At 33.4% G+C, this 14,102-nt stretch overlaps 1 protein-coding gene across 1 annotated transcript; it reads right to left on the bottom strand.

Annotated features, from left to right (window-relative positions):
• Window positions 1-6,240: 6,240 nt before the first annotated feature.
• LOC104884925 (mitochondrial import inner membrane translocase subunit TIM14-1) lies at window positions 6,241-11,922 on the bottom strand. Its single transcript, XM_010669628.4, has 3 exons — window positions 11,647-11,922; window positions 10,792-10,970; window positions 6,241-6,694 (listed from the first exon to the last, which is right to left on the bottom strand). Exons 1-3 carry the CDS (start codon window positions 11,689-11,691, stop codon window positions 6,538-6,540), a joined length of 381 nt encoding a protein of 126 aa, XP_010667930.1. The 5' UTR covers window positions 11,692-11,922; the 3' UTR covers window positions 6,241-6,537.
• Window positions 11,923-14,102: the final 2,180 nt, after the last annotated feature.

The raw sequence follows: 14,102 nt of genomic DNA, 5'->3' as shown, positions 1-14,102 counted from the left end.
ATGAGTAGGAATTAGACGCGAAACATTGGATTTATCCGAATTTTGCTTCTGAGCTCACGAACCCCTAAAAATTTGTAAAAAAAACATTTCAGGCTTTTCAATCGCTCAATTCTGAAGTCCAAGCTAGGATTTAGGCCCAAATCACGATTTTGGTTCTAGATGAGTAGGAAACAGACGCGAAAAATCGAAAATCAATAAATTTTGCTTATGAGCTGACAAACCCCTTAGAAATGGTTTAAAAAAACATGTTAGTCTTTGGAATCGCTCAATTCTGATGTTCGAGCTAGGATTTAGGCCCAAATTACGGTTTTGGGCCAAGATGAGCACGAAACAAACACAAAAAATCGGACTTTTACGAATTCAGCTTACGAGCTCACGAACCCCTTAGAAATGGTAAAAAAACAAATCAGGCTTTTGAATCGATCAATTCTGATGTTCGAGCTAGGATTTAAGCCCAAATTATGATTTTGGGCCAAGAAGAGCACGAAACAGACGCAAAAAATTGGACTTTAACAAATTCACCTTTCGAGCTCACGAACCCCCTTAGAAATGGTAAAAAAAAACATTTCAGGCTTTTCAATCGATCAATTCTGATGTCGGAGATAGGATTTAGGCCCAAATTACGATTTTGGTTCTAGATGGTAAAACAGACGCAAAAATCGGACTTCAACGAATTCAGCTTCTGAGCTCACGAACCCTTACAAATGGTAAAAAAAAAACATGTTAGTCTTTGGAATCGCTCAATTCTGATGTCCGATTCAGGATTTAGGCCCAAATTACGATTTTGGTTCCTGATGGGTAGGAACAGACGCGAAAAATCAAAATTCAACGAATTCAACTTCTGAGCTCACGAACCCCTTAGATTTGGTTAAAAAACATGTCCTTCTTTGGAATCGCTCAATTCCGATGTTTAGTATTTATCCAAAATATACATTTTGGCAAGATGAGCACGAAACAGACGCATAAAATCTAACTTTAACGAATTCAGCTTCTGAGCTCACAAACCCCTTAGAAATGGTAAAAAAAACATGTCAGGCTTTTGAATCGCTCAATTCTGATGTTCGTGCTAAGACTTAAGCCCAAATTACGATTTTGGGCCAAGATGAGCACGAAACAGACGCAAAAAATCGGACTTTAACGAATTAAGCATCTGAGCTCATGAACCCCTTAGAAATGGTAAAAAAACAAACCTGGCTTTTGAATCGATCAATTCTGATGTTCGAGCTAGGATTTAAGCCCAAATTACGATTTTGGGACAAGATGAACACGAAACAGACGCAAAAAATCGGAGTTTAACGAATTCAGCTTCTGAGCTCACGAACCCCTTAGAAATGGTAAAAAACCAATGAGAAGACATGATGTTTATTATGTTGTTATCACTAACAACATGTCTTGGATTTTGAGGAATTTTTTTTAATTCAAGGGATCTTCTTTATTTGGTGGGAAATTGGGAAGCAGTGATACATAATGGCACATTTAGCATCAAAAAAGTTTACAAGTTAATTTAGGAGAATATAAAGAAAGTTGAATGGAGAAGGTTGATCTACAATAATAAAGCATGTCCTAAGAGTAAATTCATGGTGTGGTTAGCAGCTCAAAATCGTAAGCCTATTACTGATAGAATCAATAGATGGAATGTGAATTGCAACTTGCAATGCTACTTGTGTAATGAAGCTAATGAAACTCTATAACACCTCTTTTTTGAGTGTAGATACTCAGCTGAAATATGGCAAGGTTTACTCCAACACATTGGCATAAACAGAATTGTAGCTTCTTTAAGCATATTGGCCAGTTCGAAAGCTCATAGCAGCAGTGTGAGATCAACAGTATATTTTATGATGTTCTCTGAAGCTCTTCATGTTATCTGGTGCCAGAGAAATAGTAAAATCTTTTCTAATTCTTGTTGTACTCCTCATATTTTGATTAGACAAATTCTATTTCATGTGGCATGCAACTGTAATGAGAAGGAGAAAAGCCTTTTAGTTCACTAGAGTTGTATTAGGCTCTCCTAGTGTAGTTTTGGTGATATATGCTGTATTTTGTTGCTGTTGAGCTATTTGTTCTTGTTTGTCTTGAGTCAGTGGTAACTACAACACCATTTTTTTTGGTTATCAATAACAATTTTGAATTGCCGAAAAAAAGAAGAAGCTGAGAAACTTTTGGACCATTCCAGTTTGCCTTAGCACCATGAAGCTCTTTGATATTAATCTTCTGCTGAGAAAAGGCAACATCCACCAAGATGAAAAGGAAAGGGGACAGAGCAAATCCCTGTTGCAAACCCCTAGGAAGAGTAACCAAGCCACTAACTCTTTCATTAATGATAAAAGAGTAGGTAACCACTGTAACACAGCTCATCACCAAGTTTACCCATCTCCCGTCAAGACCCATCGCAAGGAAAAGTTTCCTTTATTGAAACCCCCACTCCCTCGATCATGGGCTTTGCTTATGTCAAGATTCATAGCAATCAAGCCTTTCCTGCTATTATTCCTCTTATTCATGGAATGAAAAATTTCCATAGCTATATGAGCTTTATCTGTTATCATTGGACCTAGAACAAAAGCACTCTTCCGTTCTAATATATGGAAGGAGTTGTTTGAGTGTCAACACCAAGGCTTTTGAAGCAAGTTTATACAGTACTCCCTCTGTTTTTTTTTATCTTTCTCACTTGGAATCTTGACACTATTTATGCAAAGAGAGAATCTTCTCAAATGTTCTCAATTTATAAGAAAAAACATAGTCATGTGGGGTCTTTTTTGATTCGTCTCAATTAGTACTTTATTAATATTCAATCGTTATAATTTTTACTAATATATAATGAAAGATATTTAAGTTTTAAAACGTGCATTGGAAGACGCGCAGAGAAAAGTAGGAATGATAAAAAAAAAACAGAGGGAGTACATTACAAGACTAATAAGCCTTTCCGCTGATAAAATATAGCATCGATACCATCCGGGCCTGAAGGCTTACATGTATGCATTTCGCTCAAAGCAGCAAAAATCTCCTCCTTCGTATATGGCTTCATCAATATGATTTTAAGCTCCTGGGTCACGGAAACCCTTACATGTTGTAGAACTTCCTGCAAACTCTATGAAGCAGAATCAGTAAAGGTAAAAATAGTAGTGTTTGAAATAATTTTCCACCTTCTTCTCAATACTTTTTCATCAGCTTACCAAAATCCATCCCTATCATAGATTTCTTGAATCAAGTTATGTTGCTTCCTTGAGAGCTTTGTAGTGAAAATATGAAGTATTCTGCTCCTCATCTTTGACTTTCAACACCTAAATCTCATTACCAATAAGCTTCATGTTTAGCATTCAATGAATCAAGCTCCTGATATATATATATATACACATATATGTATTAATATATCTATTTTTCTAGTGAGAACCCTCTATGTGTGAGAACCTGAGAACCACATAAAATGAGCAAAAACTTCCTAAAATGAGCAAAAAAAGTAACAAATGAGCAGAACATAAAATATAGAAAATATAAGTTATCAAAAAACGTAAAATGTACAAAAATGTAAAAGAAAAAAACATAAATTGAGCATAAAAATTCAATGAAAAAAAAGGTGAAATGAGAAAACGTAAAATGAGCAAAAACTTATAAATGAGTACAAATTGTTAAATGAGCAAAACAATAAATAAGTGAAACAAAAAATGAGCAAAAATTTATGAAATGATCAAAATCTTCGTAAAATGAGGAAAAATGAGTGGTTCTCACGGTTCTCACCATAAGGGTGGTTCTCATATAAACTTAAACCTATATATATATATATATACACGTATACAAGTTAACTGAATTTCCTATCAACCTAGATCCTACCAGACATAGATTGCAATTTCAGGAATTACCACATAGTTAATAGAATCCCAATCCATATAATTGGCTATCTACCAATTTAGGTTGATTTTCATATAAATAAACAAGTTTCCTCCGATGGATACAATTCTCAATCATAAAAAACCTCCAATAATATTTCTCTTGTCCTCCCCCTTTCCTTCTCTTTAAGGACATTCAAAACATCAACCATATTCAGCACAATAGGAAGCGTGTCCTCTTTGCTTAGGTGTTGCATATCAAAGGCAAACCCTCTTTTCGAAATTTTAGAGGCATAAGGATGAACCTACAACTCGAATCCTAATTAGGTCTAAGTTTTTTGAATTTTTGATTTTCTGATCAGAAAAAAAATACACATTGTTGTTGGCCTAAATTTTTTGAGGTTTCTATGTTCAGTCCGAACTCGACTGCGCAAATTTTATTTTTTTGGCTTTTATATAACTTTTATTATAAAATTTAATTAAACTATATTATTGTTTTACTTTTTATGGATGATATATGAAAAAAATATTATCATATTATAAATAACTATGTTTCATTATAACTTTTATTGTAAAATAACTTGTTAACTTTTGATATTAATCTTATTAAATTTGACCACTAATTGCTATTTGTATATAAGAAAATATATATTCACGTTCGATTTTATTGAATTTGACTCGATATACACTTTCTAAATATATATTTTTATAATTAATTTTTATAACTATAAAATTAGAGATATTACATGTCAAAGTTGTGTCTCAACTATCAACAAGGGTGTAACAAGTCAAAAGCTACATTTAATAAAAGACAAAGGGAGTATGTAAACCACCTTCACCGTCGGCGGCCACCGTTTTTCCACCACCATGAAATCAATCCAAAAACCCCAAAGGAGGGTGATTGGTGGTGGTGGTGGTGATCAGCGATGACAGGTGTTTGTGTGAGTGAGTTCATCACTATAGCTACTTGAAATGAATTAACTGAGATGAAGATAAATCAACAAATGTAATCTAAATTGAATTTTACTAAAATACATGCGAAGGAAGTGACTCACTTATTTCAGAGTGGAGGAAACATACTAAAAGCTCTCACATAAAAGAGATAAGTATCTCACTTATTTCAGAGTGAAAGAAGTATACAAAATATGGATTATGCACTAGGGAACACGGTGCTCATTGTACATTCCAAAGAACATATCACTCATATAAAAGAATATGAACTTTTTCAACAACTTTTCAAGATAAAAAGTACACACAATTCGAAATTGAAGAACATGTCAATCTTCAATTATAAAAGAACATTTGTTGTAATAAAAAAAAGGACAAATTGTAAATGAAGACCTAATTTAAATTAAAAGAAGATACTCCCTCTAATTTCTATCTTTCTCTCTTGAAATCTTCGCACTATTCATACTTAAAGTGAATTTTCTTAATGTTTCTCAAATTATAAGAAAAAAAATATAATCATATATGATCTTGTTTGATTCGTCTAAATTAGTAATTTATTTATATTCAATCGTTATAGTTTTACTAATATATAATGAACAATATTTAAGTTCAAAAGGTTCATCTGGAGATGCGCCTAGAAATGTGAGGAGTAGGGTGGGTCTTTTTAACCATTTGCGGGATATTTGGCAAATGAAACAACTAAAAAGAGACACTCCTAAATGGCAACATGTGACAACCAAAAAGACGGACGGAGTAATATTTAAGGAAATATAATATTTGTTCTTTGTAATCGTTTGATTTACATGATAAGTGAAAATTCCCATAAAATTACAATTTATAGAAGATAAATTATTTAAAATTGATGAAAAATTGGTTAAATTGTTTGGTTGACAATGAGGAAATAAAATTCCCATGAAAATTTCTACTTACTGAGATCCAACTTCCTCCATTTTGTGAGAACTCAATTCCTAAGAATTTCTAATTCCATCATTTTGCTATTTTATTGTCAACCAAACAACTTACCAAATTTTCAATTCCTAAAAATTTCTATTTCTCATATTTTCTCATATTAGCCAAACAACCACTTAAAATCATAGACTGTTACATACATCGTGTTGCAGAGAGTTGCACCATCTCTATATATACACTTGGATGCATAATCCTATTTTGAGGGAAGCATATACTTGTTACAGTTGTGATGAATCAAACTTAGATACGCATTATTGACTTTGAACTTACTTAAACTGAAATATGAACTACACTTCCCCTACTCACTTAAATAAATCGAGGAGCGCATAGCATAGAATAGAAATAGCACATAGCATAGAATAGACTTTCTGATTAAAAAAAAGAAAAACAGATCACCAATGAGATCAGGGATCCTGTTAGCCGACGAGTAGTTTGATTACCAATAACCCCTTACCCCGGAACAGGAAATCTGTTCTTCGTATAACCACATAAAAAAATAACGTACAAAAAAAAATTGTTGTGTATTTATAGTTCTGTCATTTATCTCTCAGTGCTTCTCAATGAAGCAGTTATGGACGAAGACTCTTAATCAGATGGAACAATAATTTTAACATTCAATCAGCTGATCTACATTACAATCAATGGGATCGACACAAGAACTGTAGACAGCAGCAAGCTCGATACAAATAGAATTACCAGTACACCGGCAACCACTACAACTCCTGTAACCAAAAATCCATAGCGATGACCCTCTAACCTCAGGTTCTCTTGAAACCCCCAAGGAATGGGAAGAAAAATATTAAAAAGCAGATCCACTGTTCTTGGTCTTGCCAAGCATCATATCTTTAGCTTCATTAATCTTTGACGCCATGTAATGGCTACCACCTGCATCAGGGTGGTTAGCAATCATCACTCTTCTATGTGCTTCTTTTACTTTTTCCAGAGCTGTACTTTCCCTGCCAAAAAGAAAGCAGCCAAAAGCATTGAATAACCTTAAGCTAATAAATATCAATATGCGTATGGATCGCTCCGGATTCAAAAAAGAAAACTATAATCTGTTTCAGTGTGTATATTTTAGAAAGCAGCATATCAATAATACAGTGTGTTTTTCTTCCTAAGACTCAGCTAACCTGTTTCAACCGGATCTTTAAAAGCGCTAAATGAACAAAGCTCAAAACTATAATCTAATATTAATTGGCATTACAGATCAACTATTTCAGGGGGTGGTAGAGGTCTGATACACGTAACAATTAATGGAGCTGACTTAGCTGCATGTTAGATTACTATTAGTCTACTCAAACATTGGTGACTGATGATATTACTAATCCAAGTGACACAACTATTTTGTGAAAACTTCCATGTTCTAGGTCCACATTTGGGTATCAAGTATCAAAGACCCAAACGGGTAATAGAGGTAGGATGAAGAGTCCAAGTAGCATATATATCTCTATTATATAAGCCAAGAGGAGAACAACGGTGTCCCCTTAGTAATTCACTTAATTACGCCTCCACAATATAATATTACATTTCAAATTTCCATATACAACCTGTAACAGTTAATCAAAACCAAATCTATGTATAAACTTGCCAAAAAAAAAAAAATCAATCAAATCTCTACTAAATCCAATCAACTCATATAATTCTCAATCACATAAACTTGTCAATAAAAAAGATTCAATGAAAAAAAAAAAATTCATAATCAAGAATTTGCCACATCAATACCACATACAATAACAAAAAAAATACACGACATTCTCATTATAGAAACAACTTAAATTCAAACTCAAATAAATTTTTCCATAACACAAAACTCAATTACAAACACAAACTTCAAACCAAAAAAAATTCAATTCTCTTCATAGATTGGAGCTTCCACGACATTTTCAAATACGACATTCTTAAAATTGCGAATATTTTACGGTTAATCAAGTACGCAATTTGTTATTGAAAATAAAAGTATGTGTAATGTTCTATGTTCAGTAAATCTTAAGAATATATAATATGTTCGAGTAAATTTAAATTCAAATTACAGTAAATCTAACGAATGTGTTGTGTTAGAATTTATTTTTTCTATAAAAATTAAACTCAAATTACAGTTTATTTAAAATTTCATTCAAATATAGTTGAAATTCAAACTGAAATTACATCAGAAATGGTCGGAAAAAAAAAAATCAAATCCCGTCAAAAAATTATCTTCAAATTTTGTCCAAATATTAAAAAAATTCAGATAAAATACTTGAACATGAATTATTTTTGCGCCCAAATATTAAAAAAAATTTGTTAAAAGATATTTCAACCCATATATTGAAATTCAAAATTTGTGCCCATAATCGAATTTCAGCCGATCAACTCGATATTCAAAAGTACCTTATCGACAACATGAAGTGCATCGCCATGACTGCCAAATCTAGCTCAAATGGTGACGAAATCATAATCGAAAGTTTGAGGAAAGTAACCTCGGCGACTCGACAAGAACTCACTGAGAAACTCAATGCTTCTCTTCAAAGTCCATAGAATCGGTGATTGAGATCGAGAGGTTTAGCTAAAAATGAGGAGAAATCGAGTGTTAGTTTGACTTGGAGGAAATTGAGAAAAATGATATAAAGAAGAGAAAAAGTGACAACTACATTGTTTCGATTAAAAAGAAAGGTAAAAGAATCGCGAAATTGAGAGATGGGGTTAGGAATTGGGAAGTAGCTAAGAATTGAAGAGAGAGAAAAATGACTCCATTATTTCTCTCTCTTTTTGTCATGGTTCATAAGATTGTTTAGAGCTTTGACAAAAAAAATTAGTTAGAGATGCAATTTCTTTACTTATACTTATTTATTAATGTTCTTTTAAATACTATTGGTAGGTATTTCAATCTTTCTTATTCACAAAATGGAGTTGAATTAAGATACGAACTTTTGTTTTTTTGGTTTGTTTTACTACTAAGTAATAGTTAACCCAAAATGTCGCTGCATGCATAACGTACATAAAAAGCTAGTATATATATATTCTATGTACTCAAACTCTCCCTTTTACCCATAGTGTTAGAATATGGGCATTCAGACTCGGTTCGGCCATATTGTAACAGTAAAGTTCTCCTAATTGTCGAAAACACAGTGACAATGCAATCGCGCCTGATTTGTCCATTACAAACACGCTCTTTCCCTGAAGTAATTGTGTTGTAACAGAAAATCGGGCGGGATTGCGTCTTACTGGTCGATTTGGGCAAAATTGCGGTGCTTTATGGAACACTGGTATGAACTGGTGGAAAACAATTACAATGCGGCCGAACCAAAACAGAACTATATTTTGACACCATGCTTTTACCTCAACTACCTGTGTCGAATCCTCAACACTGAGGCTCGAATATAAAACTTCGATGTACCAATTTAGGCGAAATTATGAGAAGTTCCCATAAAATAGCCAAGTGAGACTTGGACGAGGACACGATTACCCGAGTATAAATAACATAGTATATTACAGGTAAAGCAATGGATGCCTACTATACTGTTGCAGCAAAGTGCAGAGACGCATTTACTAATGATCCGCATGACCGCATCTAAGACTATTAACTGCTAGACCAATCAATTCCTATTTCTCCCCATAGTTGATTTCTAGTATAGGGTTTCAGGATACGAAATGAGAGTATTAGACCCTTATTTCCATAAAATTCTTTAGGCACCACCTTCCTCTGTCCAAGAGAAGAAAGAATCATCATTAAGGTTTCAGTGTCTGATCTGTTTTTCCAGGTGCCAATGATCTTTTGCCTGTGGAAAGCACATACTACATCATCAGGGCTGAATTAATGTTATGGTCAGATGACATCCGTGACATCCATCCGTATTAAGGCCTTCTCACTTTGATGTGTCTTCTAAGAGGGGTTAGATACTAGCTCCCCCATATTTTCCCCTAAAAGAGACAGGTCTTTTCAGGATCAGCAAAAGCCCTCGATATACATAGGAGACTTTACACATATTGAGGGATATCATCATCCAACAACCTTCCATTAAGTGGATTACTGTGGAAAATATATATGCCTTATGATACGAGTTGACTATATACCAAGTGTCAGAAATTCAAGCAGAGTGCAAAAGCCTGTGTTGCTTGTTTACATGATTACATCAAGAAAGACAATATAGATAGCCTAGTACTTGTAAGGTAGAGACAACACTAGCAGGTTCTCCTTCAAAATTTCGCCTGTTTGACATCAGAATTCAAAAATTCTGAATCTGATGCAAGGTTCAAGCCTTAAGCAAAAAAATACAATTATCAATACCAAAATATATTCATAATAGGAGGCCAGTAAAGTATCTATTGTCATGTTCAAGGTCACCAAAACTACTTGTCTATTGTTAAATATTTTCACCTTCCTATGGGACAAACAAATTGACTAAAGAATCAAGAAAAGGCAACAAATATGGAATTTTCCGGCTACAATTTCCTTTGTTAGATTTAGTTTCTAGAATCTTTCTCAACTGCTCATTTCCAGTTAAGTCATATATTACAATACAAATTCTAGTTTATAGTTGACAAAGTTAACATGGCCCTTTACAGTGGATGTCTAAAGTGATTCTTTATCTATTAGTATGAAACAAAAAATAATAACTTTTTGTGCATTTGTTTAAGAGTAGATTGGAAACTACTTTGTTATCTGCAAGTATCCGTCCCCATTGTCCAAAAAGAGAGCAGCCTTTTAGGTAATGTTAATGTTTTTGATGTAGTTAGCACCACTCCATCTGTCATTCCAGATCCAATTCATTTGTCCTTCACGTTGTATAGCTAATTTTAACTCTCTCTCTCTGTTTCTCTCTCTCTAAGTTGTAACATCAGAAAGCCACTATAGCGGTCCAACAAGATCACTTTGCCACTACATGGGTTTAGCCTCTACATTCATGAGAATGAACATGCCTCCTGACATCTTTGACACTTATAATATAAGAATTAGCTAGAAGGCTAGCCCAAAGTAAAACACTTGATGATAAATTCATCAATAAATTTCATTCAAATCGAACCATGAGTTATATTCCTAAATTTTTAGATCACATGAAATGCTATAGTGAAGTACCTGACACCAAGAATCAATGCAGCTTCCCGCCTCGTCATAGTTTGCTGAAATCCGCCTTCATAGAACTTACGCATTCTAGCTGTAGGAGGTCTTGCTTTGAATGCTTGCCAAGCTTGAATTCCATATCTACCAGCTAAAGCAGTTACAGCTACACAAAGTCCAGCTACAAGGGGAGCTGCCTGTTCACATTCAGAAACCAAAACGTCAGGAGCAGAGCATTGGGGATTTCTGTTATATAATAAAACTATAAAGTTGATATGTCCTCTGTTTTTATTAGTTGCAACGCTTTGATTTTCACATAAGACACTAATCACTATTCAACATCAAGCATCATTCTTCAACAAACCAAACACGAAAGGAACCAATCCCTCTAAGTCCTGTCCAGAAGCGGCACAGTTGAGTTTTCAGTCTACGTATTGCACAAGAGATTGTATCTTCAACCTTTTATGTAAATATAGTATACAAATTGACAAGGGGAGACACAAAAATTCCTTAGTTCATTTACAAATTTACTTTGTCCAGCCACTAACATATCTTTATATACTTTTAAAGTAATTCAATTTGATTTATCTAGTAACTAAATCAAGGCATTCAATACCCAAATTACAGGATAATACTATGTTACTAATTAAAATCTATATGCTTTCTACATTAAATTGTAAACAGTAAGATTGATAATGCCTCCTATGAAAATTACAAATAATAATAATATAAAAAAAGACCCGGAAGCTTAAAAAAATAAAACAAAGCAAAATAAATCCGACCCAAAATCAAATGACCCAAAAAACTAAAACCCAGAAAATAAAAAAGTTGAAAAGTTTGGGATTTTTGAAACAGAGAGAAGGAAAACAATACCATGTCGGATGATTCTTTGGAATTCGAAGGAGTGTAAGCGGACATGAAAAGGGTGAATTAGTACCTAATCCTCGACCTATTTTCTTGGTTCGCGCGCTGAAATTGAATCTCTAGGGTTCCGGCGAGAATGGATGATATAGCAGTAGTTAAATTCAAGACGGTGAGAGAACCGAGAAGTGGCGCGGCCTCTCTAGAAGTATAATGACGGCTCTCTTGCGCAACAAGACACCACACACCGACTAGCCCACCAAATGGTATTCGTCAACTCCCAATTCCCAATTCCCAATTCCAAGTAAAATATCAAGCAAGGTTTAGGCTATGTTTAGTTCACCTGAAATTTTCTGATCTACACTTATCTGATCTGAACTTATTTTTTCTGATCTGATCTGAACTGATCTGATAACAAGATCTTATCTTTTACCGTTTATTTGGTTGAAAGGATTTGAAAGGAAAAGAAAGGAAGTGGAAAGAAATTTATTACTTTCTAATGTTTGGTTTATTAAAAAAAAAATTAAGTGAAAGGAAATGGGAGGAATTGGAAGGAAATACTCTTTAATAAAATTTCACTTTCCTTTCCTCCCAAAAGCGGGGAATTCGGAAGGAAAGAGAAAATTTATACCAAACATGAAAATTTAAGGTTTTTTTCCTTTCTCTTCCATTCTTTTCTCTTCCCTTCCTTTCTCTTCCCTTTCATTCCTTTACTAAAAATGAACCAAACACACTGTTAGATTTTTCTCAATATATAAGAAAAAATATAGTCATGTGGGGTCTTGTTTGATTCGTATCAATGAGTACTTTATTAATATTCAATTATTATAATTTTTACTAATATGTAATGAAAGATATAGTGATTTTTAAATATAAGCATGATCTGAACTGATCTGAACTTATTTTTTCTGATCTGATCTGAACTGATCTGAACTTATTTTTTCTGATCTGATCTGATTAGATCTGAAATAAGCAAAAATAAGGTGAACTGAACATAGCCTTAGGCTATGGCTATGTTTAGTTCACCTCAAATTTTCTGATCTGAACTTATTTGATCTGATCTGAACTTATTTTTTCTGATCTAATCTGATCTTATCTGAACTGATCTGATCTGATCTGATTACAAGATCTTATCTTTTAGATTTTTCTCAATATATAAGAAAAAATATAGTCATGTGAGGTCTTGTTTGATTCGTCTCAATCACTACTTTATTAATATTCAATTATTATAGATTTTTACTAATATGTAATGAAAGATATTTAATAGTAATAATGATTTTTAAATATAAGCATGATCTGAACTGATCTGATCTGATCTGAACTTATTTAATCTGATCTGATCTGATCTGATTAGATCTGAAATAAGCGAAAATAAGGTGAACTGAACATAGCCTATGTTCAGTTCACCTCATTTTTGCTTATTTCAGATCTAATTAGATCAGATCAGATCAGAAAAAATATGTTCAGATCAGTTCAGATCATGCTTATATTTAAAAATTATTATTACTATTAAATATCTTTCATTACATATTAGTAAAAATTATAATTATTGAATATTAATAAAGTACTCATTGAGACTAATCAAACAAGGCCCCACATGACTATATTTTTTCTTATATATTGAGAAAAATCTAAAAGATAAGATCTTGTAAATCAGATCAGATCAGATAAGTTCAGATCAGAAAATTTCAGGTGAACTAAACATAGCCTAGTCTAATGGTAAAGGTTTGGTCTCAAGATTTCAAGGTTATGAGATCAAATTTCAATAAGGCTCTTCGAGATGAGGTTTTCCTTTATCACCTCTCCTCACTTCAAGTAATCTGACCTGCAAAACTGGTTGGTTAACAGGTGTCGTTCATCTTATCAATTTAAAAAATCCAATAGGAAAATAAGAGGTCATTCTAATTTCTATTAGAGAACGTATTGTGTCGGACTCGTCCGACTATAATCTTTGGTCGGACGATTTTCAGGTGGTTCCAATTTTTTTCAGTTGGTCTTAATTTTTTTTTCAGTTAGTCTTATATTTTTTTTAGTTAGTCTTAATTTTTTTTCAGTTAGTCTTCATTTTTTTCCAGTTAGTATTCATTTGTTTTCAATTAGTCTAAATTTTTTCAGTTAGTCTAAATTTCAATTCTGGTCCAATTGTGTTTATCTGATTTAGAAGGCTCCAGCTTTGCATCAGAAGATAGGTCTTTTGATGGGGGGTAAGGTGGCGGAATATTTGAAGCATCTGGCGCTCGTTCTTTCTCTTTTACAGCCTGTCCTTGAATTTGAGATGGATATGTCAATGCTTGACTTTGCTGCAGCAAGTTGCTATTTTGAAGAATTTCTTTAACTTGTGTTGAGGCATTTGTTGCAGAGCTTGAAGCTTGAGCTCCACTGAGTGCCCTATCAGTATCAGCTACACTGACTAGCATGGATGTAGAACCGCCTTGCTGCATCCCATCTCCTAGGGGTATGTTTTCAGA

The sequence above is a fragment of the Beta vulgaris genome, chromosome 7 (genome assembly GCF_026745355.1).
Source record: "Beta vulgaris subsp. vulgaris cultivar EL10 chromosome 7, EL10.2, whole genome shotgun sequence".
NCBI lineage: Eukaryota > Viridiplantae > Streptophyta > Magnoliopsida > Caryophyllales > Amaranthaceae > Beta > Beta vulgaris.
Note: the sequence above shows the minus strand (reverse complement) of the source record. Positions and strands in the feature narration are given on the sequence as shown.

What these genes read in the sequence shown, in the direction of transcription:
- LOC104884925 (XM_010669628.4), bottom strand. Translation starts at nt 11,691, where the DNA reads ATGTCCGCTTACACTCCTTCGAATTCCAAAGAATCATCCGACATG. An exon ending in CCAAAGAATCATCCGACATG is followed by an intron (nt 10,971 to 11,646) that starts GTATTGTTTTCC and finishes GAATGTGAACAG; the next exon opens with GCAGCTCCCCTTGTAGCTGG. An exon ending in GCATTGATTCTTGGTGTCAG is followed by an intron (nt 6,695 to 10,791) that starts GTACTTCACTAT and finishes TCTTTTTGGCAG; the next exon opens with GGAAAGTACAGCTCTGGAAA.